The sequence below is a fragment of the Anolis carolinensis genome, chromosome 6 (assembly GCF_035594765.1).
Source record: "Anolis carolinensis isolate JA03-04 chromosome 6, rAnoCar3.1.pri, whole genome shotgun sequence".
Lineage (NCBI taxonomy): Eukaryota > Metazoa > Chordata > Lepidosauria > Squamata > Dactyloidae > Anolis > Anolis carolinensis.
Genome location: NC_085846.1, coordinates 34,077,626 through 34,100,628, shown reverse-complemented (window position 1 = coordinate 34,100,628; position 23,003 = coordinate 34,077,626). Strand labels below are relative to the sequence as shown.

Sequence of the window (23,003 nt, the reverse complement as noted above, 5' to 3'; positions counted from 1 at the left end):
TATATTTAGACAGCAATTTTGTATATAGTTATCTAGGAGAGGGTCCCATTGAACTAATTTATGAATCTGTCAGATGTATGATTATGCTGCACAAGCCCTAAATGATTTACGACCAGGTTGCCTGGACTGCTTCCCACCATATTATTGTGCCTGGTTCCAGAGTTCCTTGGAGGAAATGCTCTGTTATGCCTCCCACTTGTATTTGAGGCTTGTTTGGCAGAAGCATGTGACTTTTCTGTTGTTGAATGCTCTGCTCTGAAATTCAGTTTGCTTCATATCTGATGACACTTTGTTCCAAGCTGAAGACTGTTTGTTCCAATAGGCCTTCAGCTTCTTTGGTGTCTTGAGTGTTTACTTTTGACATGATTGCTCCCTGGCTGTTATTATGGTGTTTACATTGTATGTTAGTTTATATTTAACTCTTAGGCCCCTTCTACACTGCCATATAAAATCCACATTATCTGATTTGAACTGGATTATATGGCAGTGTAGACTAAGATAATCTAGTTGGAATCCGATAATGTAGATTTTCTGCTTTGATAATCTGGATTATTTAGCAGTGCAAAGGGGGACTTTCTTTGCCTATTTTGGTTTTCTTTTATTATTTTGGATGACCTGTGAGCCGCCTCAGCTAAAATGGGTAGGGAAAGTTAATCTGGCAAATTGTTTTGACCAGAAAGAAAAGAGAAGTAGAAAAAGTCAATAGGAGATAAGAGCACTAAATCGGCAAAAAACATCAAGTGAAAGGAAAGGATTTGTTAAATGGATACAATCCACTCAGATGAATTTCTGTTTGTAAAATATGAAGCTGATCACAGAAGACCTAACAACAAAAGTGTTCCAGGGCTTGTTTTATCAAAAGTTTCTTGTCACACTCAATCAACTTTGGTGCACTGAGAAATGTAGTTACATAGCCTCATCACTGAGCACTCCTTACCCAAGAGTGAGGAATTCTTCAGGATGTTGAAAAAGCCAACATATCCCTATATGTTTGGGATAACAGCCTGCCACAACTGTCAAATACCTGAAGACTTATAGTGGCCTCATGAAATTCATAGGCAAGGAATAACCAAAGGTGGTTTTGCCAGTTCCTTCCTCTGAAATATAGCCTACAACACTTGGTGTTGTTTGGCAGTCTCATATCCAGGTACTATCCTAGGTGGACTCAATTTAGCTTTCTAAGATCAGACAGGATCTGGTGCCTTTAGGGTATTTAGTTCCTAGGCAAATGTTGATCATTTTACTATGCAATGTATGTTGTGCTCTGTTGAAAGCAAGCTAAAATTGGCTTAAATTGCCTCTATGCCAGCTGGTTGTTCAATTTGACTTGGGTTGTTCTATCTTCTAAGACAGTGGTTCTCACCCTGTGGGTCCCCAGGTGTTTTGGCCTTCAACTCCCAGAAATCCTAACAGCTGGTAAACCGGCTGGGATTTCTGGGAGTTGTAGGCCAAAACACCTGGGGACCCACAGGTTGGGAACCACTGGCCTAGGTGCTAAACATCCTAAGGACCCAGACTGAATTCATTGTCATTGCTTGATCAGCAAACTTGACAGTTGTACTTGAACTCAGATAAGTCTTGAGACTGGTTAAGCTGTATTGTACCCACTGGACATGCTCTTAAGATGCTGTACTTCTGCTCCTTCATATCTATGATTGAGGCTTGCAGTATTGCTAGCATCTGAATTCCTCATCCCAATGTGATGCTTGACTGGCTTGAGAAGTGACACACTTGTCACATCTTAGCCAACAAGAGGAAATTGTCCCATAGCAGCTTTTGCAAACTAGTTAATAGAGTCACCACAGCATCTTAAGTGGCTTAAACTGTTGGATCTATATTAATGGATGACATATTGGTGAACCAAAGAAATCCTAAAAGCTGGTGAACTGATCCCTGCCGATACCATACATCACATGGTATTGTGAGAGCACCAAGTCCGTCTTTGACACTGTTTTGTATCCCTCAACAAAATGTCATTACTGAATGTTATAATCATATCACTATGCTAGACTCGTTCCAGGGGCAGTGGTCCCCAGTTTCTTTCTCACATTCCAAACAGAATGGATTGCTTTTCTGCTGCCACCTAAAGCAGGAGTATTATTTTCTTCTCCAACTGTCATGCTCTAGGTCTACACAGCCCTGCCTGAGACGGGGAGTTTCCATTCTAATATCATGCTCTATGTTCTGAAAGCAAATGTTTTTGAATATGACTTGTTCATCCTTGATGCATCCAGTTCTGCACAGTTCCTCCCTCCCCCACCCTTTCTTTCTGTCTCTTATTAAATTAAATTGTTAGCTTATTTATACTTGAGATTGTTAACAGCAGCTTCACCCAAAATGCCAGCCCCATTTTGTTTATCAAAACCATTCATATCTCTGTCCTCATCTCACTGTCGCATCTTTACCATCCAGTCCTAAATCATTCCCCACCTCTAATCTGGGCCAGCACCAGAGCTTGAGCACTAAAGATGGGTTGCTTGTCAGTCTTGCCAGTATTTTTTTTTCAGACTACAATTCCCGGAAGGCAACATGGCTAGGGGCCATGTTAGCTTGAAGAATTTGAGAGATGTAGCACAAGAAGGAACTTTCATAGATAGGACCAACTTCAGTGTGTGCACCTCAATGACACTATTCTAGGTGGCACAGTGCAACTTTCTGTTCCAGAATCTCAAATTCAAAGTTTAGTTGCAGGGTGCACAAAGAATGCTATCTTTTGGGGCTGGAAATAACCTTTGAAATCCATGAAAGGGCAAAATAACCGTTGGTGCCTGGGCAAAGTACAAAGCCATGTCATGCTCTTCAAACTGTGTAAACTTCCTCCTACGTTATACATACAGTAGAGTCTCGCTTATCCAACATAAATGGGCTGGCAGAACATTGGATAAGCGAATATGTTGGATAATGGGGGATTAAGGAAAAGCCTATTAAAAATCAAATTAGATTATGATTTTACAAATTAAGCACCAAAACATCATGTTATACAACAAATTTGACAGAAAAAGTAGTTCAATACGCAGTAATGCTATGTAGTAATTACTGTATTTATAAATTTAGCACCAAAATATCACAATGTATTGAAAACATTGACTACAAAAATGCGCTGGATAATCCAGAAAGTTGGATAAGCGAGTGTTGGATAAGTGAGACTCTACTGTATATATATATATTTAGCACTCCTGCACTTGGTGGAAAACTCCAAGAACAACTGTAGGATTTAGATGCAACTGCACATTTTTAGATTTACACTGACATTTGGCAAAATGTGGTATGGAGTCTTGCTGACTGAGGCTGGTGTAAATTGAAGATCAGGAAATCTGACAGGCACTAGTTTATGGAAGACCACCCTTGCTCATATTTTGTTGCAAATTATCAAGCGCTTTTAGTACCCTGTGCCAAAATTTGTTTCCATCAACCAGTTGGCTGTTACCTCAGTGCAGGTATTTATGGCAGTAGACCCCTTCATATAAAACAGTCAGGCTAAGTGTGCCTTAAAATCAAAATCAAAGGCAATTCAGGGAACATTTTAGCTCAGAACTTGTTTTCAAGATAATACAAGAGGAATTTCACTTGCAAGAGTAAGGTTGCAGCACCTCCTCAAAGCAGAATGATAAGGAAATGTGTGATGTTGTTCAGACTTGAGGGAAGACAAAAGGTGGCGAGAAGGACAAAAAAGTAATCCTTGCTTCTCATGAGACATTTCAGTGAGATGTTATTAACTGCTGTTAATTCAAGCTTACTTATGACTATGAATGACAGTTCTCTGTTACACTGTCATCAACTGCTCTGCTCAAATCTTGCAAACTCAGGATCATGACTTCCTTGGTTGAGTCTATCCATTTGGAATGCAGTCTTCATCTTTTCCTGCTGTATTCTACTTTGCCATCCATTACTATCTTTTCTAGAGAGTCCTGTCTTATGATATGACCAAAGAACAACAGTCTCTGTTTAGTTGTGTTGGCTAGGGGTAGCTGAGGCTTTATTTGCTTTAGGGCCCTTTTTTTGGTCTTTTTAATGGTCCATAGTATCCATTGGGCTCTTCTCCAGCATCACATTTCAGATGAATTGTTTTTTTTTCTTTTCTTATGAGCTTTCTTCATTGATCAGCCTTTTGCAGCTATATATAGAAATGGGAAGTGAGATGACATGGACTATTCTAACTTTTGCATTCAATAATTTATCTTTACACTTCAGACTCTTCACAGCTGCCCTTCCAAATCCTAGTCTCCTTCTGGATTCTTGACTGCAGTCTCCTGTCTGACTAATGACTGAACCAGGCTTTGGAAAATCTTGAAAGTCATGTGTATAATCTTTGATGGTTATTGTTTTTCTTGATGTTCAACTGTAAATTTGCCTTTGTACTTCCTTTCTTGACTTTCTTTAGTAATCATTACGGATCTTTGCTAATTTCAAACACGCTTTCTGGACTTTAAGAGAGCTGACTTCCAAAAAATGAAGGAATTACTGAGCGGCATTCCATGGACGCCGATATTAAAAAACAAGGGAGTTAAGGATGGATGGGAGTTTTTCAAAAGTGAAATACTCACGGCGCAAATGCAAACAGTGCCAACAAAGAAGAAAAATAAGACAAGTGCAAAGAAGCCAGAATGGATGTCCAAAGAACTTCTAACTGAGCTAAAGCTCAAAAGTGACATGCATAAGAAGTGGAAAAGGGGAGAAATCACCAAAGAAGAATTCAAACGTATAGCCAACACCTGTAGGGAAAAGGTTCGCAAGGCTAAAGCGCAAAATGAGCTCAGGCTTGCCAGGGACATAAAAAACAACAAAAAAGGCTTTTTTGCTTACGTTGGTAGAAAAAGGAAGAAAAAGGAGGCGATAGGGCCATTGCAAGGAGAAGATGGGGTGATGGCGACAGGGGACAGGGAAAAGGCAGAACTGCTCAATACCTTCTTTGCCTCGGTCTTCTCAGAAAAAGAAAGCCATCTTCAACCTCAGCAACACGGAATGGACGAAGGATTGGGGGAAATCCAACCCCAAATAGGGAGACACGTTGTCCAGGAACACCTGGCCTCTCTAAACGAATTCAAGTCCCCAGGGCCAGATCAGCTACACCCAAGAGTACTGAAGGAACTAGCGGAAGTTATTTCAGAACCACTGGCAATTATCTTCGAGAGTTCTTGGAGAACGGGAGAAGTCCCAGCAGATTGGAGGAGGGCGAATGTGGTCCCTATCTTCAAGAAGGGAAAAAAGAACGACCCAAACAATTACCGTCCGGTCAGCCTCACATCAATACCAGGCAAAATTCTGGAAAAGATCATTAAGGAAGTGGTCTGCGAACACTTAGAAACAAATGCGGTCATTGCTAATAGTCAACACGGATTTACCAAAAACAAGTCATGCCAGACTAATCTGATCTCTTTTTTCGATAGAGTTACGAGTTGGGTCGATACAGGGAATGCTGTGGATGTAGCGTACCTGGATTTCAGTAAGGCCTTCGACAAAGTCCCCCACGACCTTCTGGCAAACAAACTAGTAAAATGTGGGCTAGACAAAACTACGGTTAGGTGGATCTGTAATTGGCTAAGCGAACGAACCCAAAGGGTGCTCACCAATGCGTCGTCTTCATCATGGAAAGAAGTGACAAGTGGAGTGCCGCAGGGCTCCGTCCTGGGCCCGGTTCTGTTCAACATCTTTATTAACGACTTAGACGAAGGGTTAGAAGGCACGATCATCAAGTTTGCAGACGACACAAAACTGGGAGGGATAGCTAACACTCCAGAAGACAGGAGCAGAATTCAAAACGATCTTGACAGACTAGAGAGATGGGCCAAAACTAACAAAATGAAGTTCAACAGGGACAAATGCAAGATACTTCACTTCGGCAGAAAAAATGGAAATCAAAGATACAGAATGGGGGACGCCTGGCTTGACAGCAGTGTGTGCAAAAAAGACCTTGGAGTCCTCGTGGACAACAAGTTAAACATGAGCCAACAATGTGATGCGGCTGCTAAAAAAGCCAATGGGATTCTGGCCTGCATCAATAGGGGAATAGCGTCTAGATCCAGGGAAGTTATGCTCCCCCTCTATTCTGCCTTGGTCAGACCACACCTGGAATACTGTGTCCAATTTTGGGCACCACAGTTGAAGGGAGATGTTGACAAGCTGGAAAGCGTCCAGAGGAGGGCGACTAAAATGATTAAGGGTCTGGAGAACAAGCCCTATGAGGAGCGGCTTAAAGAGCTGGGCATGTTTAGCCTGCAGAAGAGAAGGCTGAGAGGAGACATGATAGCCATGTACAAATACGTGAAGGGAAGTCATAGAGAAGAGGGAGCAAGCTTGTTTTCTGCTGCCCTGCAGACTAGGACATGGAACAATGGCTTCAAACTACAGGAAAGGAGATTCCACTTGAACATCAGGAAGAACTTCCTCACTGTGAGAGCTGTTCGACAGTGGAACTCTCTCCCCGGGGCCGTGGTGGAGGCTCCTTCCTTGGAGGCTTTTAAGCAGAGGCTGGATGGCCATCTGTCGGGGGTGCTTTGAATGCGATTTCCTGCTTCTTAGCAGGGGGTTGGACTAGATGGCCCATGTGGTCTCTTCCAACTCTACTGTTCTATGATTCTATGATTCTGCTAGTTGTATAGTGTCATATGCATATCTTATATTGTTGGTGTTCCTTCCTCCAGCTGGTGGTGATAATGTGATCTCTTAGAAAATGAAAGTGATTACTTGACATTTTGTACACTAAAATGAATATAATATTCAACAAATTTTAGAAAGAGGTTTCCCTTTTTTCTCAGTTCATTTTGCGAAAATGAGGATTGCTTTTAGTGTTTGCTTGGCATTGAGATATGGTATTAAGTAACATCTTTGTTACTCTAATGTTGATAATAGCAGTCAGTGTGACTCTTCCGTGATAAATAAAGAGTTTTTCCTGTAGTTGCAATAAATTTTCCCCCCTCTTTTTATGAGCTTTCTCTGGGGTTGCAAACAGAGTTTGTAGGATTCTGATTTCCATAGAGCTGGTAATGGGGCTGCAGTGGGGAGGGTGAGGGGGTCAGTCTTCCAGTTTTGCTATATCCCACCATTGCACCAGCAGAACACCAGTGTTGGGTATTGCCCACAGGCTGCTTCTCATAAACTGTCAAAAACCTAAGAGCTGCTACATTACTTAGCGTTCAACTGCTTGTAGCTTCATTTCTAACTAGAATTTAAAGCATTTAAAGGTAATTCCAATTAGTAAATCTGCAATTATTGTCTCACTAAGCTATATTTCAGATTTAATATACCAAACATGATAATTTAATGAGCAGATCAAGTCATGCATAATACATTTTATGCTCCTGACAGAACAAAGTGGTTTTGTATCTATAAAGGGTGCTTAAAAATAAATCCATGTTTTTCATCTTTCGCTCCAAAAAAAGAAAAAGAAAAAAGAACATTGAAAGGACTTGTGTTTTTTCTCCATGGCTTGAAACCTTTTCGAAAGGCTATGGACCCTAAAGAAAAACAATGGGAAGGTGATGTTGGAAGCATGAGCACAAGGTAGCTGAATTTTCAGAGACTTACAAGAACCTAAAATAAGTAAAATAGGAAGTGATGTTGCTTTGAGTTTTGTATAAGAGAGGAAAGTGGCATGATGAGGATGAAGACGTGTGAGAGAGGAGCCTATCTTTTCAGCCTTCCTAATTTTAGATCCAAGTGAGGTATCATTGTGTTTCTTGTACTACAGTTGCTTAGGCAGAAATGTTACCTATATAGTTGACACAATAGGGAGGGACCTTTAAAATGCTCAGCCAGAGAGATCCTGGGCCCCACTCAACTACAAACCCCAGAATTCTTCAGCAGTCAGCCACAGGGTTTCAAGTGGGATGCACATTCTTTACCTACTCTTTAACTGTACTGTAACAAGGTCCTAATATTCAAATCATTACATCATGCTATCTGTCTTTGGCATGTACACTATTACTTAATTGTATTTATTAGCTATGTTTATATTATCCCTTTCTTCTAGTTAGCCCAAAGTGATCTACCTGGCTCTTCTCCTTTGTTGATTCCAACAACAGCCATGTGGATCAGGCTAACAGAGAGTGACTGTTTCACAGTTACCCATTGATCCAAACCATCACTACCCACTAGACCACGCTGGCCCCCACTATATATAACCTCTGTAGTGGGACAGTTCCAAAATGTAAAGTCAGTCCTGTTGTAGCTATCACACTTGAGTGCATTTTCAATTTCCACAGTCCTTTCTCCATGATAACAAAAGAACATTGAAGTCCCAGATGTTCTTATGTGTGGGATTCATCAGAAATGCTGTATGTGTCAACTGACGTTTAATGTACCTGTGTCTTTTCTGCTCTCCATCCACTCCTGATGGCATTGTCCTAATATAAAATAGCAAACTTGAGGTTTATCCTGGTTCATAAAAAGATACTATTTTTTCTTGTATTCCACCCAACAAAACCTTATTTTTTTTCTTTTCAGGGAGTCACTCAGTTCTTGACTTATCCCTTTTTTCTGTCCTAACAGCAACTGGATTGTTGTTCAAGTACTTTGAGAGTAAAAAAAGATAGATTTTTTTGTTTCCAGCTTCTAAGGAATTCTGTCATTCACTCCATCTTGTAAACTAGAGATAACAGCCCTTTTTGTTAGACATTATATTTATTATATAAATCGCCATAAATCATAAGCTAAAAATACTGGCTATGTGGGCCAGTGTCAAAGAGGACTAAACAGAGTCAAGAAAGAGAGGGGAGAAAATTAAAATGACTAACCAAACTCACTCTTTTTTTAACACAGGGCTCTTCCAGACAGGCCCTGTATCCCCGATCCTAGGTTTTCGGCTTTAGACTGGATTATATGAGTTCACATTGCCAGATAATCTGGGATAAACAGAAAACCTGGGATCAGATCCTGCAATATAGGACATGTCTGGAAGGGCCCACAGTTCACAGAAAGAAATCCCTTATGAACCTGAGATCATACACACAAAGATTTACATTACTATACTTAGCCCAGTGCTTAGTCCAGCACATGCTACCACTATTGGTAGCATGTGCTGCTAGAAGTACCAACTGTTCATGGTAACCATGTCTTCCAGGCTCTCTGGGAGTTAAAGTAAAAAAAGATCTGCAGGACCCGAGGTTCTCCTCTGGGCTCCAATAACAGATAAACAAGACACGAAAGTGTTCGCCTTCTCTTGATTATCCCAGCAGTTAATGTTCAGAATTGTATTTCGACATTCTGTTAAGTTATCATGGCAAGTAATCCTGGCAGGAGTTGATATGCTTGGAATAATTTGTCCATTTTTTTCATCCAAAACCATCCAAGCTTGCAATGATCTCCAGGATTCATTGTGTAACCAGGTTCACTCTTTCAAACCTTCAGACAGGTAGCAAGACTGTGTATTTTTTAAAAGCTTTTGTAGGAATTGGAATAGACAGATTTGTATTTTAGAGGTCATGCCTTCATGAGCAAGATGGTAAACTTGTATCTGGGCTGCGCTTTTTCACTGTAACCACATGCACAATCATAAAATGTTAGTGGTTAGCCTAGAATCCTTTTGGCTTGGTAGACTAGCTGTTTTCTCAAGTTTTCATGACTGGATGGGAGAGGCCCCAAACGTGATTCCGCATCTGCTATATGAAATGGTACAGTTCACCATTCAGCACTAATTCACTGGGACGCAGGGGACAGTCACAGTTCATAGATGCCAATCTTACACTTTTAGGTGTCAGATGTGCCAGTTCTTTTACAGACTGTTTGGAGTGATGGTGAGGATATATACAGGCACACTGTTTCTCAGTATGAGAGGTTGGAAAAGAATAATAAATTCATTGACGTGTTTTGTACATCATCCACTTTGAGAGCCATCCAGTATAAGGTGGTGTAAATGGTGCTTGAATCACCAAAGAGCAAATCAGATATGTGAAGTGAATCATTCTGGAAAGATAAATGAAGTGGCATTCTACCAACTTTGTTGGACCTCCCACCACATTGAATATGCTATGGCCAAATGGCTATAATTGTCATCAAATAGTGAATGAAGCTTATGATTTGCTGCCTTATCATTGTTAAATTGTTTAGGAAATGGTTGCCATAGAAAAAAAAAATAAAACATATACTTATAGGAGAAAGAGTACTGTATTAGAAAGCTGGAAATCAACTTTTCTACAAGCTACAACATAATAATTGCTGTAAGTGTTTGAAATTACATGAATGGACCTGCAGGGAAAGAAGAGATTTTCTAATCCCAGTTTTGTTCAGAATTTACCTACATTTCCCTTTGAAATAGAATCTTACTGTTCACAATATAGAATAGGATTCTTCCAGCCTGATAATGGCCATACAGACTGAAGATGATAGAGTTGTAATCAAAATCATTTTCTTGTGAAAAAGTATTTTGAATAATACTATTTTAAATAAGTTGCACTAAAGGACAAAGGTCCCTTCCACACAGCTGAATAAAATCCCACATTATTTGCTTTGAAGTAGAATATATGGCAGTAGAGATTCAGATAATCAAGTTCAAAGCAGAGATTGAGGGATTTTCTGTCTTGATATTCTGGGTTATATGGCTGTGTAGAAGGGTCCTTAGAGATACCTAAAGACAACATTTTAACCAAATCTGGGAACAAGCAAATTTGTAAAAATCAAATCCACACATGTGGAGGTCTGAATGTCCTTTATTTTCTCCTCCTTATGATTACATAAAAACTCTATATTATCATCCAGAAATGCTGTTCTCTACACAAGGGTAGTAGTTTAATTAGCAGAACTTGGAAACTTTTAGGGTTTTAACTTGCCGATTCTCCAATCCAGGATAGTATAAGATAATTGAAAGATACTGTGAGATACTGTGAGACTTACTTAAGTACATAGCAAGCAGATGGGCAGAGGTGCAATACTGGATGATCACAGATAGTTGAACTGCTTCAATTTAGGTTTTCATACCCCTTAGGAAGTGGAATCCCCATTTTTTTCCAGTGGTACAATGTGATTTTCCCATGTTTGCAAAATACTGTGCTCTGTTTGTTGCATGTTGCTTAGGAATCATCAATAGAAATATGAAACACATACACAACACAAGGGCCGTGAGGAAAGCAGGTAATGAATGATGATATGTACGGACTGTGGTGTTACCTTGAAAAATACTCAGAAATAGAGTTCTCTCTTCTCTTGGTTGCTGTGGTCAAAATTAGACAGGTGAAAGCCATCACTTAATAATGAAACTATGGTTGCAGTATATTTTGAACTTTGAGAACCATTTCCTCAAATCTACTTTTGTCATTTCTCCTTTCATGTGGATGGAATCATTGCTACTTCCTTTCTAGAACCTAACTCCATGGAGACAACAGAGAATGAGGATCTTTTGGGGCTGGTGTAATGTTTTGGGGGCAGGCAGGGAAAAGCTTAGATTCCTCATTGGTCTGTTGCTGAGTTTTAGTTACTGCAGGAAAAAGTCCTCCAACCCTGCCGTCTTTGGATAGTGAATTTGATTATATGACCTTTGGTGCCTTCCAAGTCTACAAAGCACCATCTGATACAACAGTTGCTGCTACTGGGGAGGGAGGCATTGTTCTCTCAGTCCCCATCTGGGCTTCAAGGAATAAAACCTGGAATAAGGAGGCCCAGCATTTTTCATATTTGCTTTCTATTTGGTTTATAGTGCATATAGAACAAAGATGAGCCACAGTTAAGTTGAAAGAGGTAATCTACTTTCACCAATTCTCCAAAAGTGTTACTTATATTTGGTATCCAAGGTTCTGATAGCATCCTTGGTTTCATTTTGCTTTCTCTTCCACTATTCTCTCAGGAAAGAAGGAGAGGAGGCAATACTAAGCTGCCAACTTGCAACCATATACATCAGGAACAGGCAACTCTCATAAAACATTGAAGGGCTGGAAATATTATACTAAATTATACTACGTCCTCTCTGTAGGCCCAGGAATCACGCGAGAAAATATGCCATGTGTTTGGGCTTCCCTAGGTTGCTTTAGAACCAGTGGAGATCTTTTTTCCAAAGCCAGGCAAGGAACAGAAATTTACAAGAATATGAACCAGCATGGGGGCATTTTATTTTAAAAATGGAAAATATTTGAGTGGTATAGACACAAAATAACCTGAACGGCCACATGTAGCCACAAGCCACACTTTTTGATTCCTACTATGTATAGATAAAGTAAGAATGACATGGAGGTGGTTGTACTTAGGCTTAATTATTTGTTTCTTTGTTATATGTACATCATATATTCATCTCATGTATTTGTGCAGAACTCCTTTCTCTTTCACTGCAAACAGCAGCCTTTTGAGGTCGGTTACAGTGAGAGAAGGAAAAAGTTGCACAGTGAGGTTTTTATGGTTCAGTGGAAGCTGTAACCAAAGTCCCAAGTCTTGTTCCAGCACTGTAGGTCCTACACCGTGCCAGCTCTCCATATTATTTTAGAAGCTTTTGCTCTGGTCTGTGTTTCTGCATTAATGGTATGACATGTCAGCTCACTAAATCACCTTGTCTCAGACTGACCTATCCGATGCACTTGTTGAGCATAAAACAAGGTAAACGTCACATGTGCTCTTCTTAGTAGCCTGGAACGAAGGATGTCTTTAAGCATTTCTGTGATTTCATCTACATGTTATTTCCTCTTTATTCTCTCATCCATACAGATGAACCACTGACAAGGTCACGGATGACAGGTCTGCAGGCGAGGGCCCACAACTTCACCCCTTCTGTCTGAGGATGAGCAAGCCGTTGAGCTTGCAGAACAGTGACCTGGAGCAGAGCCTTCCTGCCATTGCTTCCTCACTGTCATACACGCAGGGTTTCTCTCCGCACCACTACTTCTCCCCTGAGAGAAGAAGAGCCATCTCTGATGTGCGGCGGACCTTCTGCCTTTTTGTGACTTTTGACCTGCTCTTCATCTCGCTTCTTTGGATTATTGAACTTAATGTGAGTTCGAAGAAATTGGAAATTGGATGCTGCCTTTGTCCTTAGTGTCTGCCTGAACAAACAGGAAAGCCTGTCTGTCTCCCATTGTTACAATAAAGTTAGAGAAGTGTTCTCTCTAGAATTCTTTAGCTGCTCCAGCAAAATGAGAAGAGGTTGACTGTATAGCCACACTTGAAGACCTAGAGATTTCTAGAGAGTAGATTGTAAACAAATCTACAAATAATCAAATCAGGAAAAATCTAAACTGCAAGTGTAGAGGAACTAATGTATTCAGAGCCCAGAAATTGTTAAGAAGAGCAGAATTTGTGTAGAGAATAGGCATTCTTCTGACAATAGCGGTATCCTAGACTCCTTTAAGTTTGTTGGTTGGTTCCCTGCCAGTCAGATACCAAAACCTGATGGTTCTGTGTTGGCCTATGCAGCATTATTATCTACCTATAACTGCTCATGAACTGATGCTGCTTTGGCAAAAAAAAATGGAAATGTATTATTTTTTGGACTTCGAATTCCAGAATCCCTCTACCAGTTGTTATCTAGCTGGCAGATTCCTGCACTTGTTTTTTTCTTAAACTTTTCTAATGTTGGCCAATTTGCACAATAGGTGCTGGACCAGCAGCTGTCTTTCCCACTTGCAAAAAGAAAAAAAGGGGGAGGGGGAAGCTTACAAAGCCATCAGAAATTTGGCAGCCTGCCCATTATCTGTCCCTTTTTACACAATGGCTTATCATAGAATGAAAGAAAAGAGCCCTTTGTTTTCCTATTGGGAGTTTTTTGCTTTGTTTCATTCTTGACTCCTTTCAACCTAAAACGGCTAAAGCAGAACCAAATGTAGTCAAGTTATTGATATCAGTTAAAATAATCACAAAAGGCTGAGACCGGAATTGTGTGGGCCAGGTGATCTGATTTGTTTATCGTGTCAGAAGCGAATCGAGGGTACAAGTTGTAATGTATTTAGTTTTTAAAAACTTGGTATTATACTAAATGTCCTATATACTAAATAGCTGGCCACTTGGAGTGCTTCTGGTGTTGCTGTAAGAAAGTCCTCTACTGTGCATGTGGCAGGGCTCAGACTGCATTGTAGTAAGTGGTCTGTGGTTTGCTCTTCTCCACACTCGCATGTCATAGACTCCACTTTGGAGCCCCATTTCTTAAGGTTGGCCGTGCATATCGTGGTGTCAGAGTGCAGTTTGTTCATTGCCTTCCAAGTCTTCTGTGTGCCTAGGAGGGAGTCTCTCTTTTGATATCAGCTGTGGGTTGAGTTTCCAGGTTTTAGCCTGCCACTTTCGGACTCTCGCTTGCTGTGGTGTTCCTGCGAGTATCTCTGTAGATCTTAGAAAACTATTCCTTGATTTAAGGCATTGGCATGCTGGCTGATATCCGAACAGGGGATGGGCTGGAGATGTCACTGCATTTGATCCTTTCATTGTTGGCTGCTACTTCCCGGCAGATGTCAGGTGCTGCAATGCCAGCTAAACAGTATAATTTCTCAGGTGGTGTGGGGCATAGACATCCTGTGATAATGCAACACATCCACTGTTTTAATGTGGTGAGATGTATTCCACACTGGGCATGCTTATTCAGCAGCAGAGTAGCAAAGCGCAATGGCAGATGTCTTCATTGTGTCTGGTTGTGATCCCCTGGATCCGATGACTCAAGCAAATGTCTCAGCAGCAGCTGGTAGTAGTAATACAACTAGTATAAATCAGGGTTAGCTGTGTCTGTTGATCCAGGGTCATTTTTTGCCTCCCTCGATTTTCTACTATTGAAAAATTGCCCCCAAATGGCAGTTACAACCCCAAGACATGTGCCCTCCCCAACAGCAATTTATCATTGCCCCAGGCCTTTTTCAGATATATTTGTTTCATATACACCATATATACATAGTCTGAAGGCAATATTATGCACAATGTTTTAAATCATTTTGTGCATGAAAACAAGTTTGAGTACATTCAGCCATCAGAAGGCATAGGTGTCACTCTCTCAGTCACCCATGTGGGCCACTTTAGAGTATTTTGGATGTCAGGTAAAGGATGCTCAGCCCATCTGAAATAAAAATTTAGGAGTAATAGAAATATTAAACTATGCAGTACAATTGTAAAATAAGTTATCCAGGCAGAAATACAAAACTAATACAATAAATATAAAGTAAATTGACAGACACATATAAAAATATACAAGATAGTAAAGCAATGTTAAATGAAAATTCCAAACCTTTTGGAATACAAGAAAGGTTTAAAATGAGAATTAAAAACAAGAAAGGAAAGTGAGATCCACAAATGTTCAGGGATGCAATTCCAGGAGTTATGAAAAAGAAAGTGAAAAGGAAGTTATCCAAGGCAAGGATGGATGAGAATCCTAGAGTGCAGGTTCTGAACAGTCTGATGAAGAGAAATGAAGGCTCAAATATAGAGAGAGCTAGGTTGTATAAAGGTTTAAAATTAAACAAATTATTTTGTACTGAATCCTAAAAGGAATAGTCACCCAATGAAGAGCTACCAAAAGTGAAATAACACTATTTAAAAAACCCATTGGGCCAAAAAGATAATCTTAGTAGCAGAATGTTGAATGGAAACCAGATGGCTAAGATGATGTAATGGCAGATCAGTCTAAACAAGATTGCAGCAATCAAGGCAGGAAATGACCAAGGCATGAACTAAAGTCTTTGCAGAGGAAGCAGATAGAAAAAGCCAATTTTGACAATATTATAAAGAAAAAAGCACAATGACTTGTGGTTATCTTATTAATTTATATGCCCAGTTTTCAGTCTTATTCTTTATAGCTCACTCCCTTTTCTTCATCCTCACTTTGTAACTTTCTTTTTCAAAACACAATAGAAGTATTTAAAAAAAGCAGGCATATCTACACCAGATGGCAAGACATGCCAGTTATGCAATGGGCATGCCAGCTGTAATTACTGTATAGCCCAGAATAGTAAGATCCATTCTGCACATATGGTGAAGGCCAAACATATCTGTGCTTACACTCTTCCCCACAACAGACATAAACCAGCATTCAGACTTGCAATTGGGTTAGGAAAAATATTGTTACCAGGATGTTTGAGAGAGCTGGCTAGCCCCAACCTTGTAGCACCAATCAGCACAATTGATATAGCTAATACTTAGGGGTAATAGAACTTGTCCAAAACAGCCCCAATGTTGCCTGCTGCTGTTGCTCAATTATATAAACTACTGTGACAAGATCAACCTGAAAACTCATAGTTCTAGGAATCCTTGCAGAGGAGGTTTTGCATGTTCCTATGCCTCAGGTTGTCAAGGCTATAAATTGCCGCTGTCTGACATCTAAATGCCTTTATTCCATAACTGTTTTGGGAGGAAAATGTATTTGAGCACATGCAGATGTCCTTATTTTACATAGCCTGCTTATAACAGAAATAAGCTTTTATGCCAAAGAGAAGAATAAGCAACAGTGAAAAACAACAGCATCATGAGCAAAAGAAGCAGTCTATATCCTCACTGGTAGTTCATTAGGAAAGAACCATGAGATAGAAATTGGCAGCTCCAGTGCTCCCCAAAGGGGGTGGAGAATTAAGGAATAGAAGCCACATATTACTACTGTACAGAGCAGGACACAGGAATAGATGGAGTTGTGGAGCAGGGGAAGCACATTATGGGTCATTTGCCAGCCATCAATTTCAAGCTTAGAGGCAGCTGTTGTCTTGTGAGTTCTTGTTTTAAACCCTCAACTAAACCTGCCTCTCAAGCCAGAGGTGGAACAACTATTTTAGATGAGAGCAAAAGTTGGTTAATGTACCTTTTAGATCACAGGTGTTACAGATATTTTAAAAGTGATTTTTGTTAAATGGTGTCTATGGCATGATGCACTATATATAATAACTATAAATAAGCTATGTAGATTTTATAGTGGGATTTTATTGTTACTGCACCTTGTCTGTGCCTCCCATGCCTAGTGTTTGTTTTGCTTGACTGTTATACTGGTTTTTGGTTTTATTGAGTTTTCCATGTGATAATGTAGGAGGGAAGCAGGTAGGTCATGAGTATGACCTAGTACTATAGCTGAAAAGTTCCAGGTTTGGGAAAATGTGGTGGCAGAGGAGGCAGAATAGCCTGTGTGCTGATCTCCTCTTTATTTTAGGCATACTTTCCAGTGGGTGCGTACCAAGTGTGTTTCACTATAATTATTTGAGACTCTCAATCTAGGCAAGGATTTCGGAGAGTTCTCATCTAACATACTGGTTGGAAAAGAGTATGATAGATATTGGGGATCTGTCGTCTTCCAATCATTTTTGGAACATTTACTGGGCATTTCAGCAAATTACGCATTTTAAGGCTCCACTGCTGCATGCCAAGTTGGTGAATGGGCAGTACTCCAGGACTCAATCCTGGATGAGTCCACAGAACTGGCAGGCATTGCCAAGTAAATCTCTGCCAGATGTGCCCATCTCAATAGACAGAAAGAAAAGATACTCAAGTGAAGACCTTCTACGCTTCTTGCTCTGAAGGAGTTCAACATTCAAGCTGCAGTCCCCTTGTCATGTATAGCATAGGGTTCTGTGGCTGCCATGGTAACATTTGGCCTGTCTTTGCTTATATCCTGCCTGACATATGCAGCCTATTATACATTTAATTTGATTTTCTGTTCTGGGCTGGCAGATGGTGATCTGTGAGTAAAAGAGCCTCGCACAGTTCCCTTGTCATGGGCAGATCTCAGCGAATGAGGTTAAGGTGGTTCTGTCAACAGACCAATTGATTTCTGAAATAGAGATGAACTGAATACAGACCCAATCTCTTCTGGCAAGGCCCACTACCTTGACTTTAGGGCTTACTTAGGGCCAACTGCCAGAGGTTTGGTTTAATTTGGTACATTTGGTGTGTTTGAGCTAATTTAGACCCTTTTTGTAACCTGGAAGAAAACCACATTTTAACTTCTAGATTGCTCCATAGTTAGAAAGGGCCTTCTTGTGGACTTAAATACAGTAGAGTCTCACTTATCCAACATAAACGGGCCAGCAGAACATTGGATAAGCAAATATGTTGGATAATAAGGAGGGATTAAGGAAAAGCGTATTACACATCAAATTAGGTTATGATTTTACAAATTAAGCACCAAAACATCATGTTATACAACAAATTTGACAGAAAAAGTAGTTCAATACGCAGTAATGCTATGTAGTAATTACTGTATTTACGAATTGAGCACCAAAATATCACGATGTATTGAAAACATTGACTACAAAAATGCGTTGGATAATCCAGAACGTTGGATAAGCGAGTGTTAGATAAGTGAAACTCTACTGTAGTTGGAGAGGAAATATTGAGAAATTTCCCTAAGTAAAAGGCAGGCAAATGTTTTGTGAGTAAAAGATCCTTGTGCAGGCTGTTGTTTGAGGCTCTGGGACATCATGCAGTCCACAGCCATACTTTCCCCACCCATGAAAAATATTTAAGATGTTTTTAGAAGAGGCTTTCTTTCAAATGGTAAACAAAGTACAAAAGTGTCTTTACCTATCAGTTTTCCAAATGAGTAACTGATCTCCTAAAAGGCACAAAGCAATGATTTATGTGAAGTTGCCGTAAGGATCTATACCCGAAAGTGAGTGTTAGTAGTATTTGGACTTATCTAACCCTAAAGGCACCAGATCTCGTCTGAGCTTGAAAGCTAAGCATGGCCAGCTCATTTTAGTACTTGGATGGGAGATAACTGATACATACCAAGTGGTCTGTTTCAGAGGAAGGAACTGGCAAAACTGTCTCTAAGTATTCCTTGCCTAAGAAACTTCTATGAAATGTGTGGGGTTGCCATAAACTGACAGGCAACATAAAGGCACACACACAAAGAAGTCCTCAGTTCTAAAGTTTTCATTTTTCACAGCCTTCTATCATGTCTTAGTAGTTTTTCTTTTTTTCGGAATTGACTTTCCTTTCTAAATTTAAAAATAAGAATCTAAAACTTGTTTTCTAAATCAGTTTAAATCAGCATTCTCCATGTGTTGAATTACAGTGTTCGTTGTCCTTAACTAGCATGGCCATGGGTCACGTTGTCTGAAGATACAGGAGTTGTGGTCAAATACAGGTGGAAGTCACTGGGTAAGGACAGCTGATTTAGGAGCAGTGGGTGCCATGAAAGGGGAAGCCTTTCCTGATTTCACCAGATCACATGCAACATGGGAAAGCCCTAGGTTAACGTTTAATTAGCTATTTTCCTTCTTTCTTAATGCCCTTGTTTCTAATCTTGCTTATTTACAGACATCCCAGAGTATCAAGGAGAGTTTAGAAAAAGAAATTGTCGAATACAACTTCAAAACATCATTTTTTGACATATTTGTAAGTATTCTGATGAAGATGTATTGCATAGCAGTAGATTGAAGTAAACTTTTCTTCTCCTCCCCCCCCTCCCAAAAAAAACCTTTTTGACCAGAGAAAAATGATGTTTCTGAAGTAGGTAAAAGATCAGAAAAGTTCCATGTGGGTGGATAGAAAACTAAACAATCAGCTGGTTTTGTAAAACCCTTTGTCTGTCTTTGCCATAGTTCTGTGAAGCTCTGAAAAATGTGTATGCTTCTTATAATTGTGCTTGATTTATAAAGAATTTAAACTATTGTGTATCTTGGAAAACTTCACTGTTGTCTCTTCATGGTCTTGTATTTTTTATATAAGATCTTGGCTTTTTTCCGGTTCTCGCTGCTGCTTCTCGGATATGCTGTCCTAAGACTCCGTCACTGGTGGGTGATAGCGGTAAGAGACTACTTGCTTTTGTCATTCAGTTACACCCAAAGAGACATTTTTAGCTGTTAGAAAGATGTTTCTGATGTTGGTTTTTATGGATTTTTTTCTTCTCTTCCCTCTTCTTTCCTATTTCTTCAAGATCACTACACTCATATGTAGTGCCTTCCTGATACTGAAAGTTATCTTCTCAGAGGTAAGTTTGTGGTAATGTAGCATCCAGTCGAAAATTTGTGGTCATTTTTGAAAAACAAATGTGGGATTTCATGTTGCAGTTGTTAATATTAGCAAATGTTATAATGTTCTAAAATATTTACACTGCAACTTGTTTGTTTGTGAGAATAGAAGTGTGGTTACAGATGCTTTCAGTCTGTAAGCTATATGCAGAATTAGTTTCCAAAAGGTACCAAATTCCCCCAAAATTGGAAAATGAGTTATAGGTGACAGCACATTGTTGGCTAGGAGTAGAATATTATGTACAGATCAAAACTATCAAATTGTTTCTTATCACTTCAGAACATGGCTTGAAAAATTGCATTTTATAGCAAAAGAATCCTCAGCACATTTTTCTATTCCTGTAAAATTTGTTCAGGTTGATTTGGTACCTTTTGGGCACAAACTTCACTTATCAGTGGTGTTCTGAGAGCATTTGGAGTATCTAGTCCATCTTCAGTGATTTCTGTCATGTGCTTTGAAACTTAAAATTGTTTTTTACCCCTCCAACAGCTGCTGAACAAAGGCGCTTTTGGCTACCTTCTGCCTATTGTTTCATTTGTTCTAGCCTGGCTAGAAACATGGTTCCTAGATTTCAAAGTCTTGCCTCAGGAGTCCGAGGAAGAACAATGTGAGTCTTGAGTGAACATGTATGAATCTCCCCTCTCACCTGGCATTGGACAGTCTTACATGTATAATGTTCTGGTTGTTGACAGGAAGGAAACACCTGGGACAGATTTTCTGCTTTGAGAATTCTACAGGGGTTTCACAGACTCCAGAAAATAGAAAAAAAATTGAAAGTACCCAGAATTCCACATTTTGAAAAAAGAGGGTTGTTTAATGTTAAATGGCATTTTGTCAGCCCTAGAATACATTTTACTCCTGACCCCCCCCTCCAAAAAAAAAAAAGATTATGTGACGAGTATGTTAGAACTAAGCAAGCACTTTAAAACTGCTATTAAATTAGGAGCACAGTCCGGATTGCTTACGGGAGAAAAACATCAGATGCTTAATTGCTTTGTAGATATGATGGGTAAAGAGGCCATTGGCCTACTGAGATAAAACATTTCAAACAGGCTGAAGTAAACAGCTTGGCCAGATCCCCTACGGGGCAGAGATAAGAAGGCTTTCTGTGCAAAGGTGTTTGCTTGTCTCGAGCAGCAAGGAACTTTCATCCTGTGTTGCTGTCCAAATTAATCCTGTATTAACTGGGTCTCTTTGGAGTTTATATGATTTTATTTCTGTTGTGCGGATTAGCAATAGCATGAAATGCAGAAGGGGTTGAGGAGATGAAGGAAGGGCCAAGTGTACTTTTGTGAAAATGAAGGTTACTGCCTTTGAAGACTAGAAGGCTGGAAGTTTGTAGTATAAGTTTGGAGAAAACTGCAAGGTCCTCTGTTCCTTTATGTGTTTCACATTCTTTCCACCCACCAAAGCAGCATTCTGATGTGAAATACCATTGTAGTTCAGTGCGTAGAACACACCGGGATGAACGTGGTATAGCCCTGCAGATGTTGAGCTGTAACTCCTGACATTCCTCAGTATTGACTCTGCTGGCTAGGGCTACTAGGAACATCTGCAGTCCAACATCTGCAGTTTCATAATATATAGAGAAACCATAGGTTGAATAGGGGAGACCCAGACAGAAGACCTAAAACCATCAAGATCCCTGGAGGATCTTAGGCCAGACAGTAGATTCCTTGGCGGTAAAAGTAACTCTTTCATACTACAACTTCCTGAAAGTCATGCAACTAACTTGGCCAGTGGCCATGTTAGCTGAGGGATTCTGAGTTCTGGGATTTTTTTTTTTTAGAGTAATGTTTATAAACTGTGTGCTTGACCTAACCTATTGTAAGGATAAAATGCTTGAATACGGACAAGGGTATTTTATCCCAAGCTACTGGAAAAAGCTAGGAAAAATCCCTGTTGTTCTACCACAGCTAGTAGGAGCAAACCACAATTAATAGGAGTTTAGCAACTTGGCACCCTAAAAAGTAGACCACACTCTGTTTTTGAGGTGTCACTCCAAATGTTAGATTAGAAGTTACCAAATCTTCCAGAATGCTGGCCAGTATCTTCATACAGACTGCTCTTTGTTGAGAATCTATTAACTGCAGTTGTTGAGTCTGAAAGGCTGCCAAGTGTTATCTGTATTTTTTCTCTCTGTACTATGCTTTCCTCCCAACACTGATAGATCTTGACATTAAAATCCCAGACATAAGATCAGTTTTTGTCTTTCTCCAGCCCTTGTGCAGTCAACTGAGCCTCCATAATCTGTCAATCTGAGGTCTTTTCTTAAGCAGGGTTTCGAACCTGGCTTCAGCAACATCACAGTTGTTCCCAGTTTGTATAGGGATGTGCAATTTCTAAGACTATGGCCAGTTTTCCTCAAGGAAAGTTTTCCTTATTAAACTTTCCCACTTACAGGCTGAATGAGGGATGTAATGTAATTTTGAATAAAACCAACTCTTTGTGCTGTTTTCTTCCAGGGTACTTGGCAGCTCAGGCTGCTGTGGCCCGTGGGCCACGTCTTTTCTCAGGAGCACTCTCTGATGGCCAGTTCTACTCTCCTCCAGAATCTGTTGCAGGTATTTCTTCCTCCAGGGCAGAAGAGGGTATACTAGCAAGCTTGCATATTGATGTATTTGGCAATCAGTTGCCATAATTACTTACAAGTTAGGAGAAGAACTTAGTAGCCATTCAGAGCAGAGTGATAAGGAAGCTGCAGATTTATTTATATGACATTACAGCTTTCTTCTGTGAACTGTCAAAGAAGTCTGTTGTCATAGCTGATGTGAGCAGGCTCTCTTCTCTTGGTGAAATGATTAACAAAGGAACAGGCATAAATCATCAGCCCATTTGCCTTGTTTCTGCAGTACTCATGTGTCTGTCATTCCTTTATTCACCAGAGAGAAAGCAAAGGGTTACATCAGTCATAGCCAACTGCTTTTTTGCAGCATACTGGAGAGTTGAAGGAATATATTAATTAAAAGCTTTTTAAAGGCCCAAATCTTTAAGTGCACAAGAAGCTGTCCTCTATATCCCCATGTGAAAGACGATGGCCTCTCAGCTGTTGCTGGGCTACTAATTCCACCCCATTCACCTTTGGCCACATTGCTGGGGCTTAGCAATCCAACATCATTTGGCAAGCTTCAACTTCCCCACCCTTGCTCTGTGGGATTCAA

General features: G+C 40.0%; 1 protein-coding gene across 1 annotated transcript in view; it reads left to right on the top strand.

Moving 5' to 3' along the window:
• The window catches only part of stard3 (StAR related lipid transfer domain containing 3), a 45,344-nt gene that overhangs the window by 6,588 nt on the left and 15,753 nt on the right, over positions 1 to 23,003 (top strand). The window contains exons 2-7 of the mRNA XM_008113330.3: positions 12,622 to 12,904; positions 19,129 to 19,206; positions 19,540 to 19,617; positions 19,748 to 19,801; positions 20,332 to 20,449; positions 22,308 to 22,406. Coding sequence (XP_008111537.1) covers positions 12,695 to 12,904; positions 19,129 to 19,206; positions 19,540 to 19,617; positions 19,748 to 19,801; positions 20,332 to 20,449; positions 22,308 to 22,406 — 637 coding nt within the window. The 5' untranslated portion in view covers positions 12,622 to 12,694. The remainder of the gene's footprint in view (positions 1 to 12,621; positions 12,905 to 19,128; positions 19,207 to 19,539; positions 19,618 to 19,747; positions 19,802 to 20,331; positions 20,450 to 22,307; positions 22,407 to 23,003) is intronic.